We start from the raw sequence: 21,058 nt of genomic DNA on the forward strand, positions 1-21,058 counted from the left end.
GGAAATCTAAACTGATAATTCATAATATTGCTTGTCTCAGCATAATTAATAGTTCCCTATTCATTCTCAAAATTGCATTTGGATGATAGATTGTGTGGTCACTATAAAAGATAAGGGTCTTGAGAACTTTGGACCTATAAAGCAGAGAACTGGTGTTTCCATGAGGCCTGGTAAATGGACAGAAATAAGGCAGATGAGGGTAGTTGGCAATGTGAAAGAGCAAGGGGAATTACATGTACAAGCCTAGTTGTTTAAAAAAAAAAAAAAAAAGTGCTCAAAGGGGCACCTGGGTAGCTCAGGCAGTTGAGCATCCAACTCTTAGTTTCATCTCAGGTCATGATCTCAGGAATCATGAGATCAAGACCCGCCTTCTGCCCAGGGTAGAATCAGCTTGTACCCCTCCCCCCCTCCCTCCCTCTTTCTTTGTGCCCCTCCCCCGCACCCCCCAATAAATAACTTCAATAAAAGAAGTGCCCAGAGTTTTAAGGAACTGGCTAGTCTGTATGGCTGGAGCATAGAGTCCAACGATAGTAATTTCTTTCATTTTTTCCTGTCCTATTAGTTTCTGTTTTTATATTGATTAACAAATATTCTCTTTAACCATTTGCATTTATTTTGTTTTTTTAATTTGGTTTTGCTTATTCTGTTCAACCAACGGATATATTGATGAAAAGTGCCCTGCCTACTAGAAGCTGCTTTAGGGTAGAAAAAGCAGAAATTGCTGGATATTACCTATGGTGATTTTCTTGAAGACTGGAAAACTGAAACTGTTCCAAGGGAACTGAATGTTAAGGAACAGAAAAGAGAACTCCTGTTCTAAGCAGTTCTTTGTTAAAAAAAAAAAAAGAGAGAGAGAGAGAATGAGTGCTTCAGATGAGTATAGTTCATCTCTTATCATGTTGATAATCACAGAAACATATTCTCTGTTCATTCTTTGATTGCCTTCCCCCCTCCTCAAATTTAAATCATGTGTCTTGGTCATTTGTAGTATTATTCTTTGCTTATAGGAATCTGTTATACTAAAGCTGTGTGAGGCACATTCAGGGGATCCAGGGGGTCAAAGCTGTGTTCATAATATTAGATGTTCTTTGCTTTTTTTACTTACAATTTTTCAGAGGCTGTATGACCTGTGATTTTGTAATAGATTGAATGCAGAAGACTTCTGTTAACCAAAGCATTAAAGCAACTTGTTTAAAAATGTAAGATAATGCCATTTTTCTAAGTTTTTTATTTTCTCACTATATTTTCATACAAAATATTTATGTTAACACGCAGTGTATCACTGTTTTAAATAAATTAATAAATTTTGTTTCAGTTTAAATTTCTAATAGGTAAATACAAATAGATATAAGTCACATAAATAAAAGCTCTTTGGGAACCTCAGTAACTTGTAATAGTGCAAAGGAGTCCTGAGATAAAAAAATTTGAGGACTGTTGTGCTAAAGGAAGATTTCCTGTCTCTCCCAGGAGACATTCCTTTTGAGAAAAGAAGATCCCTGTCAAGATTTGAGTTCTACTGTGAGTAGACAAGGAATTCAGTACAGGTAGTTTGAGGGGTGATACTAGGAAGGTGGGGTGATTAACAAGTCAGGTATCACTGTGAGCACTTAGAGCTCAGTCCAACTGGGAAACACTGGGAGTTCTGGACATTGAGCTGTCAGCTCTTCCACTTCATTGAGTGATGATGTTACTAGAGACATTACCTTTTTTGTACTTCTGGCCTGCCCTGCACAAAGCCAAATCATGTTCCCCAATTGGAAAAAATATGCTCAGGTAGAGAGGTATAGGTGTTTGTAGTAAACAGGCTAGAGATGAACACAGAGGAGAATGTGGTTGCTACATGTCTTCTTTTCTATTGGTTGAATATGTGTGTTTTCAGATCTATGTGCACTTTTGTTTTTCACAGCCTCTTGCATTTTCACAGCCCTTGACTTATTTCTTAAATTGGATCTAATCCAAAAAATCTTTTAAAAATCTTTTGTCTCTTCAAGGTGTATATGGGCACGACTGTTAAATTAGTAGACTGGGGGTGCATTTTTTTTAGTATATTGTTTCTTTTTTTTATTTATTTTAATTTATTTTTTAAAATTTTTTTATTTTTTATTTATTTATTTTTTTGAGTATATTGTTTCTTGTAATTGAAAGAGACTCTTCCTGGTCACTGGTTAGTGTTTGCCTGAGTGCCTCATTCAGGGTTTTAAAATAAGTGGGCATACTTAGTATTGTCATAGAAGAAGCTGAAATGGTTGTATGTAACTTGCTTATGGGTAACGAGGGCACATGTTTACTGTATTTCTGTTGTATGTTTGGCACTGGTAAGGTGCTTTGAGAGTTCTAAATAGGAGATAATGCCCCTGGGGTGCTGCCAGTGGTAGGAAATAGAAATTCTAAAGACAAAAACATCCCCCTCCCACCTCCCGTAGATTGTGTTATATTTTGGCAGCATTTAATCATCCAGAGTTGTTCTGTGTAAAAACATAATAAAATTATAAGTAAAATAAAGTCATGTTACAAAGTCATGGATTACAAGATTTAGGGGAAATAGAACTTAGCTAGAAGGTTAGGAGACCTAGTTTTAAAGTTACTGTATTTATAATTTAGAGGTTTAATTTTTCTGGCCATAGTTTCTTTATATATAAATGTAAATGACAAGCTTGTCAGCTGTCAGAGCCGATAAGCTCTTTGGGCCCTGGAAATCCCACAAGTGCAGAGACTCCAAGGTAGAAACATACCTGGAATCTTGAGAAACAACAAGATCGTCACTGTGGCTGTTCTAGCCTGTGGAGGAGGGAAGAGTAGTAGAACTTGACATCAAAGAAATAAATGGGAGTAGGAGGAAGATTGTGCAGGGCCTTGTATGCCTTTGTAAAGAGTTGGGTTTTAGGCCAAGGGAAGGGTAGGGTAGAAAGCCACTGGAGAGCTATAAGCAAAGTAGTGATATAATGTGACTTACATTGTAACATGAACACTGTTAGCTGCTCTAGGAGAACAGTGGTAGAAGCAGGAAGACAAGGAGGAAATTGCTATGGATAGTTCTGCTAAAATCTTACAATGCATTGTTGTGGAAATTACTTGGGAGTAAAGGCCAGATACATAGAAGTATTGTATAAACTCACTATCTTAAACGTGTTGGCCTCTGGGGTAAAAAAAAACATACAGTCTGCAATTATCCAGCTTTTATTGGAACAAAGATGGGGGCATACACATTACTTATTCTTAAGTTGTGTGTGACAGTTCAAAGGCGATTACAAGTTTAATCAAAAAGATGACTGGAATGGGACACCTGGGTGGCTCAGTGGTTGAAATGTCTGCCTTTGGCTCAGGTCTTGGGGTCCTGGGATTGAGTCCCGCATTGGGCTCCCCACTGGAAGCCTGCTTCTCCTTCTGCCTATGTCTCTGCCTCTCTCTGTCTCTCATGAATAAATAAAATCTTAAAAAAAAAAAAAAAGATGATGATGACTGGAAGATGGATGGATAAATAGAAAAGAGGACATTCTTCTAGGCAGGATATTCTACATTGGCTGCATATCTGAGATTGTTGTCATTTTGTGACTTAGTTTCTGTCATTGTTAGAGTGGTTTTGTTGGTTAGGTGATCCCCTTCTGTGTACCTTTTATCTCTGAGCCTGAGTAAGGGGGGATTCGGTTAAAGGTAGAAGTGAGCAGAAGGAATGCAATCTACATTCCTACTTTTAGAACTCCTAGAACTGAAAAAAAAATTTTTATTTCAATTGGTAAACATGTACTGAGTATACATCATGTGGGAGGAACTACATGTTGCCTCTAAAAGGTAGGTGTGAATAAAAGTTCCTGGGGATTATAAAGCCAAGAAATCCTGTCCAGTTAGAGATTATAGGCTAGAAGTGTTTTCATTAGTTCATTTGGATGAATGGGTAGGATGTAGTTTTCTGCTATTTTACAATACTATTGAGAGATTGTTTATATACAATTCATCAAATAAAGTTTATAGTTTAAGGAATTTGCACATGCGAAATTATCACCAGTGTCAAAAGAACATTTTAGTCACCACCAAAAATTTCCTCATTCCTCTTTGTCATTCATGCCTTCTTCCATTTTCCTTGCCAGGCAGTCCTGATGGTGGCGGGCGTGGGGTAGGGGTACCCTGGGAATTGAAATCTTAAGGATATTAATTATCCAAGTGTTCTGTTTCTTCATTCATTAGTTCTCTATCAGGAATGTTTTTTAAGTTTTCAGCGTAGGGGACCTGGATATTTCCAGTTAGATTTAATCCTGAATATTTTGGTTTTGAAAGCTATATATTTTTTTAGAATCAGTTTTCCAGTTGCTTGCTGCTAGTATATAAAATTAATTTTTAAAAAATATTTTGTTCATTTTTTAATGAGAGGCAGAGAGAGAGAGAGGCAGAGACACAGGCAGAGGGAGAAGCAGGCTCCGTGCAGGGAGCCAGATGTTGGGCTCAATCCCTGGTCTCCAGGATCACTCCCTGGGCTGAAGGTGGCGCTAAACCGCTGAGCCACCCAGACTGCCCATAAAATTAATTTTTATATATTAACTTTGCATCCTATGACCTTGATAGTTTTAGTAGTTATTTTTATGGTGCCTTGGGATTTTCCACTTTAACAGTTTCCTGTCCTTCTTACTCTTGTTCCTTCCCACCTTATTATAGTGACTAGAATCTCCAGTACAGTGTTGAATAGAAGTGATGAAAGTGGGCATCCTTTCCTTATTTCAATTTTTTTGGGGAAAGTGTTCAGTATTTCACCCCCATGTGTGACATATCTGTTGGGATTTTGTAGATACCCTTTATTAAATTGAGGAAGGTCTCCAGTAAGCCTAGTTTCAGAGAGTTTTTAATCATGAATGGGTGTAGGATTTCATCAGATTTTTTCTATACGACTTGAAATGGTATAGATCATACGGCTTTTCTTCATTTTGTTAGCATGTTTAATTACACTGGTTGCATTTTGGATGTGTTAAACCTTGTGTTCCTTGAATAAAGCCTACTGAGTCATGATATATTATTCCTTTCATATATTGTTGGGTTCAGTTTCCTCTACGTTGTTAAAGAATTTTGCATCTGTGTTCATGAAGGATTTGGATTTATAATTTTCTTTTGTAATGTCTTTCAGGTTTTGACGTTAGTATTATATTGGCCTTATATTGGGGATATTCTTTCCTCTATTTTCTAAAAAAAGTTTCTGTAGATTGGTATATCTTTCTTGAATATTGGAGAAAATTCATTAGTGGAAACCATCTGGCCCTGCAGGGTTTCTTGTGGGTAGGTTTTTGATGTTTAATTTATTTGATATGAGACTATTAGTATTTTTTCTTTTTAATGCCGCTTTTGGTAAGTTATATTCTTAAAGGCATTTGTTCCTTTGATCTAAGTTGTTGAATTTGTTGGTATAAAGTGGTTTATGATATTTTCTTTTAATATTTATAGAATCTGTAGTAATAACTCTTCTTTCATTCCTGAATTTGAGGATATGTATTTTCTCTTTTTTTTTTTCCAGGATAGCTCAGTGTTTCTCAATTTTGTTAGTCTTTTCAAAGAACCAGATTTTGTCTTTGTTAAATTTTGTTGTTGTCTGTTTTCTATTTTATTTCTGTATTTATCATTTACTTCCTTCTACTTACTGATATTTCTAGCTGTGTCCAGCTTAGGTTTACCTTTAAGATTGCTTTAACTGCATCTCACAAATTTTGGTATATGGCATCTTTTTTTATCATTTAGTTCAAAGTATTTAAAAAAATTCTCTGGTGAGTCTTACCTGACTCATGAATTACTTACATAAATGTGTTATTTCCAAGTATTCCAAATATTTGGATATTCCTAGATATCTTACTGCTTTATAATAAAGTTTTTTTTTTTCATTTCAGCTTTTACATATTTATTAAGACTTATTTTGTGGCTCAGCATGTGTTATAGTGAAATATCTGTGTGCACTTGAAAAGAATATGTATTCTACAGTTGGATATAGTGTTCTCTAATATCAATTAGATCAAGGCATTTTGCTAATGCATGCCAGTGTTTTTCTTACTGATTTTAATTGGTTTTTGCTTCATGTAATTTGAAGCTCTTTTATTAGTCACATTTACATTTTATTTTATTTTAATTACTTATTCATGAGAGAACACAGAGAGAGAGAGGCAGAGACATAGGCAGAGGGAGAAGCAGGCTCCATGCAGGAAGACCCAAGTGGGACTCCATCCCAGGACCCCGGCATCACACCCTGAGCCAAAGGCAGGCGCTCACCTGCTGAGCCACCCAGGCATACCTATCAAGTGTTTTTTAATCGTTTGGTATACTCTGTCATAAAGTCTGTTTAATCTGCTATTAATACAGTCATTTCATCCTTATGTTTACTGTTTACAGTGTATATATTTTTGAATGTATTACTTTCATCTCCTCTGTGTCTGTATGTTTGAAGTTGTGACTATTGTAGGCTGCAGTTAGCGGATTCTTTTTTAGTATCTTTGATAATCTTTTTAGTGGAGGTTTAGATTATTAACTTAAATGTAATTATTGATATTGTTAGATTTAGGTCTTCATTTTGTTTTCTGTTTGACCTCTATGTTTTTAGTTCCTTTCTTTCCCCCTTTCCTGCCTCCTTTTAGATTACTTAGATGTATTTTAGGTTTCTATTTAAATTTATCTATTGGCTTTTTAGCTATAGATTGGGACTTATATATTTGAATTCCAGTATATGTTCCTAACCTTTTGTAGTCTACTCAGACATAATAATTTACCATTTCATATAAAATGCAGAAATCTCTTCCAACCACATGGGTCCCTTTTGCCCCTATTCTCATCATTCCTTCTAGTTGTAATATGTATGACATCTGCATATATTGTGAGACAATGTTACAAATTTTGCCTTAAATAATCATACTGTTTTTAAAACCTAAGAGGAAAACAAGCTTTTATATTTACCCAGATGTTTACCATTTCTGGTGCTTTATTTAATTCACTTCTCAAGGTTCACATTTCCCTATGCTGTAATTTACCTTTAGCCTAATGAACTATCTTGCAATATATGCAGGTCTCTTGGCACCAGATTCTCTTAGTTTTTGTTTCTCTGAAAATGTCTTTCTTGTGCCTTCTTTCCTAAAGAATATTTTCCTATGATATACAGTCTAGATTGAAAGGTTTTTTCCTTCAGTACTTTAAAGATGTTTACTTTCTAATGACCTCCATCATTTTTAAATAAAAAAAGATTTATTTGAGAGAGAGAGAATGAGCAGGGCAAGGGGCAGTGGGAGAGGAAATCCACAAGCATACTCCGTACTGAGTGCTGAGCCCAACTTGGGGCTCCTTCCTAGGACTCTGAGATAATGACCTGAGCTGAAATAAAGAGCCAGCCACCTAACTGACTGAGCCACCCAAGTGCCCTGACCTCCATCATTTTTATGAGAAATCTGATCATTTCCAATCAGTATTCTTCTATATGTGATACGCCATTTTTCCTTTGCTGCTTTCTGTCTTTAATTTTCAGTAGTTCAGTGATGAAATATCCAAGTGGGATTTTTTTAAAAAAATAGGTCTTATGGAGGTTTACTATGAGATTCTCAAATATATACATTTGTCTCTAAGAGAATTTCTGAAGTGTTCAGTCATCAATCCTTGCATATTTTTTCTTTTTTTCTCTTTCCTCTCCTTCCTGATCTCTAAGTATGTTACACCATTGAGATCATCCCATAGCTTTCTGATGCTCTAATTTTTTTTAATCAATCTTTTTTCTTTTTGTCCTTTAATTTTTGTTGCTTCTGCCTTTGAGTTCACAGATTCTTTACTGTTTTATCTCCATTCTAATATTAAGCCTATCCTTCCTCTGACTGTCAAAATACAGATAATGTAGTTTTCTTTTGTAAATTTTGATTCTGTTCCTTTTTATATTTTTATTTTCTCCACTAAGATTTGCTTTATTATGTTTTCATTCAAGTGTGCTTCGTTTTTGTTTTTTACTTTATCTCATTGAGCATGATTACAATTAGCTAAAGTCTGTGTCTCATAATTTCAATATCTCAGTCTTCTTGTGGTAGGCTACCATAGATCATCTCTTCTCTTGACAGTAAGTTATCTTTTCCTGTTGCTTGTATGTCTTGTAATTTTGGATTGTATCTTGGACATTGTAAGTAATAATGTTTTATAGATTCTGGATTCTGTTACAATCTTCCATAGAATATTGGTATTTCTGTTTTAGCTGGCAGTTAACCATGTTAGTCTCAAACTGTTAAGTTCTCTTTTCTATGGACAGTGGTTCCAATTTCGATCTGATTCTGTAAGTCTGTCTGCTTTATTCTAGTCTGCATTTGCATAGTCACAGGTCAACCTTTTGTGACTTGTGTGGTGTCTCATACATAGTATTAGAGTATCCCTTTTGACATTCTACCCTGTTCAGATTTATTTACCTGGGTTCTTTTCCCTAGTTCCACCTGACAGAAAGACAACTTTAGCTACCTACCTCCACATCTACTGCCCAGCCTTGGGGCAAAGCTGCAAGAAACCAGGAAACTGAGGCTAGTGTCTCCAAGTTTTGACTTTTTTCTATATCTGCCTAATATATTTACTCCTTGGAATCCTCTGCTTGTTGTCATCTTATGCTCTGTGCCTCCTTCCCTCACCCCCCCTAGTTTGTAGTTGTTACCAGCTTGTTCTGTGGGATATCACATCACCATACTGGAAGTAGAACTTGAATGGGTAGGATTTTGATTTTGACAGGGAGTAAGAGGAAACGCCAGAAAGGATCTTTCATAAACTGACTGGTTCCCCCAGATTAGACTCACTGATACTTTCTTTGTCCAGATTTTGAGGTTTGGCTACAATAACAACAGTTATCAAGATACATTTTGGGATACCTAGATCCCCTGGCTTTATTAATCAGACTGTTTATTGTCTGTCAGTGTGCCTGTAAGTAAAAATATATACCACACTATTGAGCATATCAAAGCATGTTGTAAAGAGAGTGTTGTTTATTCTCCTGATTGAACCAGACTGAAGTGTCCATAAATAATATTTAATTAAAAGATTTTTAAAATTTACCATCTGATTTATAATAGCTGAAGCTATGAATCTAGCTTTGTAGGAAAACAGTGTCTCATATCAAATCTGTCCCTTTTCTCATTAATCACTATTAAATATCCCTCTTTCAAAGATCCTCAGCATCAATAGCAGATAGGTTCTAGTAGTCAACAGGCTGGCCCTTACTGTGTTTCAGGTATCATGCTGAGAGCTTTGCATAAATTATTTCATTAATGCTCTTAACAGACTTCTGGAGGAAATGACATAATCCTCCTTTTTATAGATGGGTGAAAGAGCATAAAGGTTGAATAATTTGCATGCCATCATACAGACACATGCTTGCTTCTTCCTACCAGTGGGGAGGAGTGGGGAGGAGTGAGAAATCGTGAACCAATAGTTGGATTGGAGATGACTCAGTTAAGTTAGAGGAACATGAGATACAGTGTTTTAAAGTAATCTTATATGTTAATTCAGGTTTAGCTAAATTGACTGGCACTAGAATTGAGGCATAGACAAAATCGTCTTTGTACTTCTTCCACTTGTATTTCTGAAGCCCTTTGCCACTTTTGCCTCACTCTCAATGTGTACCCATGTACCCAGCACAAAAGTGCTAGATTCTGTCTTCGCGTGGGGGGTGGGGGGGGCGGGGGCTTGCCTTTTATTTTTTTCATTTCAATCAAACTGCGTGTCCCTACCTTTTCTTCAGTTGTCTGAAGAAAAAAATTCATGATGAGGGATTAAGTGATAAGTAGATTAATCTTAGAAATATGTCTTGGTGAAACTGCCCTCTTTTTCATTTAGTGTGGTGTTTTAAAAATGCATCCTCACTTGGGACCATATATGGCTTTTGGGGGGGGGGCAGAAGAGGAATATACATAGAACTAGCATCATAGCCACAAATTGTTTATGTCTATCCTTCTTCAGCTTTGGCATTGACGTTGAACACTCTTGAGTACTCACCAAAGCCATAAATCATCTCTTACGAAAAAAAGAAGTTATCACCATTTATATCCTGGATTCTAAATGTAGAATTTTGACCTCCATGTTAGCTCTATAAACAATGTGTATGAAGTTGTGTTACTCAGATCTGTTCTATTGCACTAACAGGTAAAGGAAGAAAAATTAAGCAACTGAGAACCTTAAGTCAGAGATTTATTTCTTTCACATAATTAGAGCTGATAGATTAGACAGATAACCAACCAGCTGTGTTCTACAAGTTCATTCAGATGTTTTTGTTTCTTCTCATCTTTTCGATGTTCCCTAGGGTATTACCCTTGGCTTTTTGATTAAGCAAGTTTACCACCTCATGTCTGTGTCCCAGCCTACAATAAGAGGGAAAGACAGTGGAAGACAAGCAGGTTCTTCAAAAAGGTAGACAGAAGTTGCACATATCACTGTTGCTCACATCTGCTTTACACAAGTTAGTTACGTGGCCACTTGTACACCTTAGTCACATGGCCACAACTGGTTGCAAATGAGGCCTGGAAAGGTGGTAGTAGCAGAGCTGCCATAAGTCAATAACTATAGGGTTTTATTACTAAAAGGGAGAAGACGGAAAATGGATATTAGATGACCGCAAGCAGTCTCTACTACAGAAGTTTAGGATTTTTGCTCAGCTGTTCCACAGTCAGTTAAAAGAGCTGGTTCAAAGTAGCCAAACCAATGGACTTTGTGATATCAAGTCAGTACCATATTAAAATACAGTACAAGAGATTTCAGTAAGGATTTAAATTCATGTTTTCAGAAACAGCACAAAACTGGATGTTGGAGAATTTGATGAAATACCTTCAAATTGTGTTAAAGTTGCTGGATATATAAGCTAATGATTATTTATTTTGTTCTTGTATTTTAGGCCTCAACTCCATATAGCATAGATTCAGATTCTTTGGGAATGGAGTGTATTATTTCGGGAAGTGCCTCTCCAACTCTGGCAATCAACACTGTGACTAACAAAGTAATTCTGTTTTTTTTTAAACACTTTTGAAATGTCATTGAATAATACGTTTAATTTGCCTTTATAATAACAATAGAGTTCTATATGATTGCATTTAAAGATGATACAAATTTGGCTATCCTATACATGGGAGCTTGAAAGCTTGAATCCACAATGTTCTGAGGTATATGCAGTTAGAAGAAAATATTTCTCTAAAGAAGTTGGAGGATGCTTATTGGGAAGCTCTATTTAATTTAAATTCTTGCCACTGCCAGTTCCTATTGATAGAATTTTTTAGTCAGTAATTTGTTGAATCAATTTGTTTCAAAAACCATTAATTAACCCTCTAAATATGTGCTTGAAGAAAAGATTTTCAGATTCCCAAGGAGTTAACAGAATCCAGTAAAATGAATAATTTAGACAAACTCGTAGAGTTCTTTGAATGGTGGTCAACATGTTTCATGATACTCATATTCAAGTGTAGGTGCATATCCAGAGATAGTATGTAGTAGTCTGCTGTTTTTTCCTTCCTTCCTTTCCTTCTCTTTTTTTCTTTCTCCCTTTCCCTCTCCTCCCTTCCCCTTTCCTCCCCGCCTCTCCCCTCTCCTTCCCTGTCCTTTTGAAGCAAGAGTCAGAACTTCAAAATTTCATGCAAGTCATTAGATACTTAGTGAGATACAAATATCTCTTCTTTACAAAGTAATTTCTTAGGCTCATCTTTTAAAACCTAAAAAGTCTCTGGGAGGTTCATGAAGTAGCTAAGTTTTATGCATGTATTTCCTCCCTTACTAAACCATGAGCATCTTGAAGCCATATATGTCTCACAGTCATGCTCCTTCTCACTTTCATACCTTGCTTTTACCCTCCCTTCCTTTCCCCCTTACTTACACTGGTTTTTGGTTTATCTCTTCCACTTTATCATGCACACACATAAACATACACCTATGTATATACATAACTATACTGATACAGTATACATAGATTCTTTTTATTTGTGGAAGGATAATAAACCAATACAAGCAGATTATCATCTTAGTGGCTGATCGGATTTATAATTCAGAAAGGAAATTGGCAGCTGAGGTATAGAGTATTGATTTTTTCCAAATACCAATTCATGGAATGATTCTATCAGAATCACTTCGGGAAGGCGTGTGTATGTGTGTGTTTGGTGGGGCTGGTGGTAATTCTAAGGTTTTACTGAAGGCCTGCCAACTCATTTATTTTATACTTACGGATAGGGTTTAGAAATCTGTACTTTAAGAAATCATCCCTAATGGTGCCAACTAAACTTGAGAATTTCTGGTGGAGCACATGGGTTAGAATCAGAAATATCCAATACTATTCTTTGCAGTAGTACAAGTAGGAGATACTGAGGCCTAAACATAGATAGTGTGGTTATTAGGAAACAATCAGGAAATAGTAAAGCTCAGACTTCATTATGAAATAATACGGGGGTCAAAGGAGCTGGAGTTTTCAGACTTCTGCTTCTAGATATGATGGAATAGCTACTATTAGATTAGATTAATCCTTCTTTCTATCTACATAAAATACCACCATCCCCACTACCAATAAAAAAGAGGGGAAAGACACTAGAGAACAGAAAAGCCAGGACTTCAGGGGCGAAGATCCCAGGAAAAAGGGAAATACATTGAGATAAGCCATGCATATTTCCCTTGAGACATTTCTCCGTTCTCAATGCATGGCATAGAGGCTGAACAGAAAGCAGACACCTAGAGCAGTCGTTGGGCTAGGAAGATGAAAACTGGAGTTTGAAGCTATCAAACAGCCATGACTTGAGGACTGAGATCCTCGTGAATCTCAGTAGTGAGTTCAACTTCTTGCAAGTAATATTGACTTAAAGCATTTACTAATTCTAACTCATGTATTTGGGCTCAGGCATAGAAAAATGAAGTGGATTTTTCACTAAGATTTAAACAGTCTCAGAAGGAGGGAACAAAATTATTGTTCATGATCTTCAAGGAGGAGGGGATCTATGGTAAACCCTCCAGGCTTTCAAGTCAGTACCTCAAAAGGCTTCTGTGAGTAAGAGTAAACCAAAATAGACCAGCTTCAAATTGTTACTAGGGTGGTGGCTAATATTTTTCAACTTGCCAAAAGAAAACTAAATCCTTTATGGAAGAAATAACATCATCCTGAGTTTTTACAAATTTCCATAAGTAAGATTTCCCTTTCAGTCAAAAATTGTAGACATAATAGAAAACAGGACCAAATAAATAACAAGGGAATGGGTAAGGAAAGACAGCATAAACATATACAAGTGATCTACTAGATACTGATTTTGAAATAACTAAGAAAATAGTTGAATCATGGAAAATTTATCAGCGAATTGGAATCTGTATGGAAGAATCAAGAGGAAACTCTAGAACTGAGAACGATAATAATTGAAATTAAGAATTTGATACGTGGGTCTAATAGCAGATTAGGTACACTAGAGGAGAGAATAGTAAACTGGAAGAACTGTCAGAAAATATGTAGATTGAAACACAAAGAAAAGCAATGTAAACACAGGAAAGCTTAAGAGATCAGTGGGAGAGAGGGGAAAAGGTCTAACAAACTTGTTATTAGGTTCAATGGAGAGGAAAAAGGAATGAAGAAACAATATATTAAAATTTTTAAACTGATGAAAGATAACACAGTACAGATTCTAGAACTTCTGAAAACCTAAAGAAGGATTAATCAAAAGAAAACCTTATCAGTCAAAATCGAGTTGCTGAAAAACAGAGATTAAAAAAAGTCTTAAAATTAGAGGCAAAACCAGGCAACTTCAAACAACAGTAAGCCAGGCACTGATTTCTGAATAGAAATGATTAAATGTTTAATGTTTAAACATTAAACAAAGACATGAGAATGAAATCTGTATAGTGCTGAAAGAAAATACTGCTAACCCAAGTTTCTACAATTAAAATTTCTGTGAAAAATTAAGGTTAAATAGATTTTTACAAAAACAAAATCAGAGAGAATACGTTACTAGTACACTAGTATTAAACAGCTAAAGGGAATTAATTTTTCAGATAGTTGGAAATTATCCTGTGCTGAAAGAATGAAGGACACCAAAAAAGTATGTCTGTTTATAAAGCTAAGTATGTATTGACTGTTTACAATAGCAGTTCTGTTACATAGTACAATACCTTTGAGTCTAAAATAACTGTAGAAGTTAAAATACATGACAGTATTCAGGTAAGGCAGGAAGAAATATGATCGACCTTTGAACAATGTAGAGTTGAAGGATGCCAAGGCGCCCCCCACCCCCCGCACAGTTAAACACTTTCATAAAGCTTTTGACTTCCCCAAAACTTAACTAATAAATAGCCTACTGTTGACCAGAAGCCTTACTAATAACAAAATAGTTGATTAATACCTGTTTTGTATGTTATATACTGTTATTCTTACAATAAAGCTAAAGAAAGTGTTAAAATCTTAAGAGAAAAACATTTTTGCAGTACTGTCCTTTTTATTTATTTATTTTTAAAGATTTTAATTTATTCATTTGAGAGAGAGAGAGATAGCACCAGGATCCCAATCATGACCCAAGCCAAAGTCAGATACTCAACTGACTGAGCCACACAGGTACCCCTATTTATTTATATTTTTAAATCAAAGTCTTCACTCAACATGTGGCTTGAACTCACAACCCCAAGATCAAGAGTCGCGTGGTCTACCTACTGAGCCAGCCAGGTGCCCCAGTAACTGTGCTGTTTATTTTATTTTTATTTTTATTTTTATTTTTATTTTATTTTATTATTTTTTATTTTATTTTATTATTTTATTTTATTTATATATATTTTATTTTAAGGCAGGGAGGAGCAGGGGGAGAGGGAGAAAGAGTCTTAAGCACGCTCCATGTCCAACCCCGAGATCATGACCTGAACTGAAATTAAGAGTCAGACACTTAACCATCTGAGCTACCCAGGTTCCTCTGTACTATATTTATTGAAAAAATTCTGTATATACATGGACCCATGTGGTTCACATCCATGTTGTTAAGGATCAACTGTATACAGTTAAAGTCTCTGCATTGCATGGGAAGTACTAAAAGTATTAAGGCAAGAGCATGTTGTAATGTTTAGGGCAGTGGTTCATCAACATATGTCACAATAACTAGAAGGGCTTGTTAAAACCCAGATTGCTGAGCCTCACCTGAGAATTTTTGGTTTAGTACATTGGATTGGAGTCTGAAAATTTGAATTTATTTCTTTTTTTTTTTTTTTTTTTTTTTTTAATTTTTATTTATTTATCATAGTCACAGAGAGAGAGAGAGGCAGAGACACAGGCAGAGGGAGAAGCAGGCTCCATGCACCGGGAGCCTGATGTGGGATTCAATCCTGGGTCTCTAGGATCGCGCCCTGGGCCAAAGGCAGGCGCCAAACCGCTGCGCTACCCAGGGATCCCCTCTTTTTTTTTTTTTTTTTTAAAGATTTTATTTAAAGTAATCTCCACACCCTGTGTGGGGCTTGAACTCCCAACCCTGAGATTATGTTCCACTAACGAAGCCATCCAGGTGCCTCAAAGATTTTATTTTTTTAAGTAACTCTGCATCCAACATGGGGCTAGAATTCACAACCCTGAGATCAGGAGTCACATGCTTTACCACTTGATCCAGCCAGGTACCCCTGAAAATGTGAATTTCTAACAATACTCAGATATTCGTCATGTTATTGTTTGCTACAAGAATAGTAAGAGAATATAAGGAAAATAATAAATCCAAAAGGAGACAAGAAAGAAAAGAACAAAGAAGAGATAAGAAAACAGGAAAGCAAATATGTATTTAGATTGAACTATGTTAGGAAATAAATGTAAATGTATGAAATATTCCACTTAAAATTCAAAGATTGTCAGACTGTATATATATGTGTGTTTGTATGTGTTTATATATATATATATAGAGAGAGAGAGAGAGAGATAGTGCACACGAGCAAGATTTTATTTATTTATTTTAGAGAGAAAGAGAGTGTGAGTTGGGAGAGGGAGCTAGAAAGAATATCAGGCAGAGTCCACACTGGGCACAGAGCCTGACATGGGTCTCAGTCTCACAAACCTGGAACATGACTTGAGTGGAAACCAAGAGTCAGACACTTAACTGACTAAGCCACCCAGGTGCCTTGCAAGAGATACATCTTTTATTTTATTTTTTTAAGATTTTATTTATTCCTGAAAGATACAGAGAGAGAGAGAGGCAGAGACACAGGCAGAGGGAGAAGCAGGCTCCATGCAGGGAGCCCGATGTGGGACTCGATCCCAGGTCTCCAGGATCACGCCCTGGGCTGAAGGCGGCGCTAAACCACTGAGCCACCAGGGCTGTCCAAGATACGTCTTTTAAAGGACAAGATACACTCCTGAAAACAAAGATACTTTATTATGAAAAAGGATCATTTCAATAAGAATACTAAATTTATATATGCCTCAAAAGCTGACAAAACTAAAAGGAGAAATGGATAAGCCATTATTGACCAAAGAGGAAGATTTTAACATATGTCTCTATAACTTGTAGAAGAAGCAGATCAAAATTAAAACATAAACAAATTCCACTAAAGATATAGAAGATTTGAACCAGGAAATTAGGAAGTTTGACTCATTTGGTGAGTCTCACACACACACACACACACACACACACAATATTACACTTAACAATTGCAGAATATACTTTTTCTTAAAACATTTATTTATTTTAGAGAAAGAGCAAGAAAGTGTGGAGGGGAGGGACAGAGGAGAGTCTCAAGCATACTCTGTGCTGAGTGTGGAGCCTGACTTGGCTTGATCTTACAATCCTGAGATCATGACCTGAGCCGAAACCAAGAGTCAGACACTCAACTGACTGCCCCCAGAATATACATTTTTTTGTGCACATAGAATATATACCAAAATTGATCATGTAATACTGATTTATGCTAGAACATAAAAGCAGTCTCAGCAAGTTTCAGAAGACCAACACCTTATAGTGCATATTTTTCAGCAGAGTGTAATTAAGGTAGAAATAATAGCAAATAGATGATCAGAAAATCCTCCAAAGTTTACAAAATTAAGCAGTATAGTTTATAAATAAACCAAGGACAAAGAAAGAATCCTAATAGAAATTAGTGAATACTTTGAATTGATGACCAACAGAAATATGAAACCCTGTGGAAGGAATGCAGTCAAAAGTATTAGCCTTAAATTTGTGTACCAGAAGAGAAGAAAGATTGAATATTAATGATTTAAGCATCTAGATAAAGAGCAAAACAAATCTGAAGAAGACAAAGATAATAAAAAATAAGTCAACAAACAAGAAGTTGGTTCTTTGTAAAGATTAATAAAGTTTCTGGCCAAAGTGGAATAACAGGGCCTAAATTTACTCCACTACTTGAAACAACTGACAAAATATATGAAACAGTGGATTTTAAGAGATTGGGCCATAGGACAGTGATCTGTGAGAAATTGTAAACAAACAAGGTCAACCCTAAAATTGTCCTAGCTTCCTGTCCGGACAAAGTTTCCAAGGCTCAGAGGTTTCCCTGAGTGGAACAAGTGGAGCTGGGAGATCATGGCATCCCCAAAGTGGCTAAAGTTCCCAGGGCAGGAGGATATTAGAGAGGAGAAAGCTGTACCAAAAGAAAATTGCAGTGATAGACTGAGGGTGCCATCCGATTCTTCAGTTGGATATTTATCAGTGCAAGAGTAAGGAAGACTAGAGAAAGAATCACCTGCAAGTATTAGTGGGGAAAATTACTGCTACTCCTATAGGGCCAGGTATAGTGACTGTTCACACAGGAGTGAAATGCTTCATAATTCACAGGTCATTAAGTAAAGTATTCAAAGATTTTGCTTCAGTAGTAGAATAAAATTAGCCCTAGATTAAAATGCTGCTCTGGTCCTATCTACGTACCTTCAAAGCAAAACCCAGAAAGATTGATCTGTTTTTAGGTAATTCTACTTTTAAATTTTGATTTTAATTTTTTAGATGTAATTTAGAGACCATTGTAAAAAATACCCTTTTAAAGTTTATAATTAGTGGTTTTGTGTATATTCACCAGGGTGTGCAACCATTAACCAGCATATAATTCCAGAACATTTTCATCACCCCAGAAAGAGAAGCCTGTACCCATTACCATTGATCATTGATTCCCTTTTCTCTCCCATTTCCTGTGACTATTAATTTACTTTCTAACTTTGTGAATTTGCCTAATCTGGACATTTCATATAAATGGAATCATATACATAATTTGTTACATCTTCTTTCACTAAACACATTTTCCAGGTTACTTCTTTCACTAAACACTTTTTCCAGGTTCAGCCGTATTATAGCATGTATCAATACTTTATTCCTGTGGTCGGATAGTTTAACTGTGTTCCAGAATAAAGGTCAAGAATGTGGGGTGACTGGGTATCTCAGTTGGTTAAGCATCTGCCTTCGGCCCAGGTCATGATCAGATCAAGCCCCACACTGGGCTCCCTGCTCAGTATGGAGTCTGCTTCTCCCTTTCCCTCAGCCACTACTCTTTGCTTATGCTCTGTCAAATAAATTTACGCCTTAAAAAAAAAAAAAAAAAAAAAGCTCAAGAATGTTTATAGGAACACAAAAATATCCAGTGCTAAGCAATGTAAAATTCTCAGTGTTCTGGCATCCAATAAAAAATTACCAGGCTGGCAAAAAAGTAGTTAAAAAAATACATAATGAGAACATCAAAACTGACCCAGGAATAACACAGATGATAGAATTAGTATAAAACAGCAAACAATTACAAACCAAGATCTAGAAATAACCTATCAATGAATGAATGGGTGAGTAGATCTTAGATGTTCTCATCATAAAAAGGAAATGGCAATTATGTGAGGTGATGGAGGTGTTAAAGCTATGGTGGTATTTATTTTGCAGAATTCAAGTGTATCAAACAAACACATTGTATACCTTAAACTTATATGTTAATTATATCTCATAAAGCTGGAAAAAGCCCAGTTATTATAAATAATTGTGTTCCATGGAGGAGTAAAATGATAGGTTGAACATGTGTATAGACATTTGGAAGATATAATTTTTTAAATCCAAATCAGACTTCTTGGAGATAAAAATTATGTCTATTTGAAAAGTGAACTGGATGGAATTAACAGCAGATTAGACATTGTAGAAGGAAGGATTATTGAAGATTAGAGCAACAAAAGTTAGACAAAATAAAACATATGAAAAGACTAGAAAGTATATAGGATATTAGTATGCTGGGCTAACAACTAAGAAATCTGGATCTACAGAAAGGAATTAAGGACCAGAAATGGTAACTGTGGGCAAATATAAAGCTTTGGGTGTTTTGTTTGTTTGTCTGTTTGTTTTTAATTTAAAATCTCTTCATAAAAGACAATAAACTATTTAAAGCAAAAATACAAAAAATACATTGTGGGTGTAAAACATGTAGAAGTAAAATATAGGACAATAGTATTCAGGCAGGTAGAGGAGAAGGGAAGTGTTATGAAACAAATACTTTTTTTAAAGATTTTTTTTAAATTTATTTATGAGAGACACAGAGAGAGAAAGGCAGAGACACAGGCAGAGGAAGAAGCAGGCTCCACGCGGGGAGCCCAATGTGGGACTCGATCCCGGGTCTCCAGGATCATGCCCTGGGCTGAAGGCGGCACTAAACCGCTGAGCCACCCAGGCTGCCCCTGAAACAAATATTAAATAAACTTTGAAAAAGCAGGAACAAAGCTGTCATTCACAGATGACATGATTGTTTATATGGGAAATTCAAAAGAATATACAGATAAACTCTTAGAATTAATAAATGATTTAAACAAGTTACTAGTTTAACAGCGATTTCCTTGGTGAAGCAGGAAAAATAGTTTAAGTTGTGACCTTTGAGTACATGTCTTAATATTCTGTATGATGAAATGGAAAGTATTCATAAAACACATGCTGAAGTACAGTGTTTGCTTCAAGGAAGAGCAACCTTCTTGTGTGATTGTTTGAGTCGGATGTGGAGCTAGCTGCTTTTGTTCATGGATCATTGTACGTGAAAGAATAATAGACACTGATTATTCAGATTTCGGTATTTGGCAGATTTTTTTGATAATGAACAAAGTGAATTTGTTGCCTCAAGGAAAATAATTGACAGTATCCTTTGGCAATGATAAAATTTGAGCTTTTAAGCAAAAAATGGAAGTTTTAGAAAACTTTTATCCATCATAATGAGTCTAATAGACTTTAAAGACTTCTTTTTTTAAAGAAATCACTGGTAATGTTAGCAAGTGTGTTGTTTTAATGTTGTATAATGTTATATACAATGTATATTGTATATCCAATGTATAATGCATAATGTTATAAATTCATGCTTGGATGAATGATCCATTCAAAGTACAATGTAGAACAGATGATTTTAATGTAACAGGAAAAATTGATGCGTTTTCAGATCCACATTGTAACTAATCTTTAAAAAATTGTGACTTGGCATATTTTGGTGAAGACCATTCACAATAATCTGAAAGCCTGTTAAAATATTCTTCCCTTTTCCAAATATATATATGTGTGATACTGGTTTTTCTTTGTATAGTTCCACCTAAACAGCTCGTTGCAGCAAATGGAATACAAAGTGGATAAGAGAATTTAGCTGATCCTGTTGAAAGCCAGGCATTGAGATTTACAAAAAATGTAAAACAAGGAAACTCTAATATTGTTTATTGAGAGAAAATATTTCTTTCTTTTTTCTTTTTTTTGGTAAGATTTTATTTATTTATTTGAGAGAGAGAGAGAGAGAGAGAGAAAACACGACCACGGGGAGAGACTCAGGGAACCAGATTCCCCACTGAGCAGGGAGTCTGATGTGGGGCTTGATCCCAGGACTCTGGGACCATGATCTGAGCCAAAGCTCAACTGACTGTGAGTCACCCAGGCGCCCCAGAAAATATTTCTCATGTTAACATTTAGTTGGGTTTATAATTGTTATTTTTAATTAATAAATTAAAAATATGTTTTAATATATAATGTGCCAATTATTATTTTGGGGGGTATATAATATGCCAATAATTAATAGATGTAACAGCACAAACAAAAGCTCCTTGACTTCAATTTTTAAGACTGCAAAATGTTCTGGGATCGAAGTTTGAGAACTGTTCCATGCTTTGTTCTAGATGGTGATTGTA

At 35.7% G+C, this 21,058-nt stretch overlaps 1 protein-coding gene across 5 annotated transcripts in view; it reads left to right on the plus strand.

The window, feature by feature from the left end:
* Positions 1-21,058, plus strand: part of FOXJ3 (forkhead box J3) — a 141,588-nt gene that overhangs the window by 95,050 nt on the left and 25,480 nt on the right. For 4 of the 5 annotated variants that reach the window (XM_077844471.1, XM_077844473.1, XM_077844474.1 and 1 more), the window contains one exon: positions 10,856-10,957. The exons of the other annotated variant lie outside the window; for it this stretch is intronic. In XM_077844471.1, the coding sequence (XP_077700597.1) occupies positions 10,856-10,957 (102 nt within the window). The remainder of the gene's footprint in view (positions 1-10,855; positions 10,958-21,058) is intronic. 5 annotated transcript variants of the gene reach the window in all.

The sequence above is a fragment of the Canis aureus genome, chromosome 13, assembly GCF_053574225.1.
Source record: "Canis aureus isolate CA01 chromosome 13, VMU_Caureus_v.1.0, whole genome shotgun sequence".
Lineage (NCBI taxonomy): Eukaryota > Metazoa > Chordata > Mammalia > Carnivora > Canidae > Canis > Canis aureus.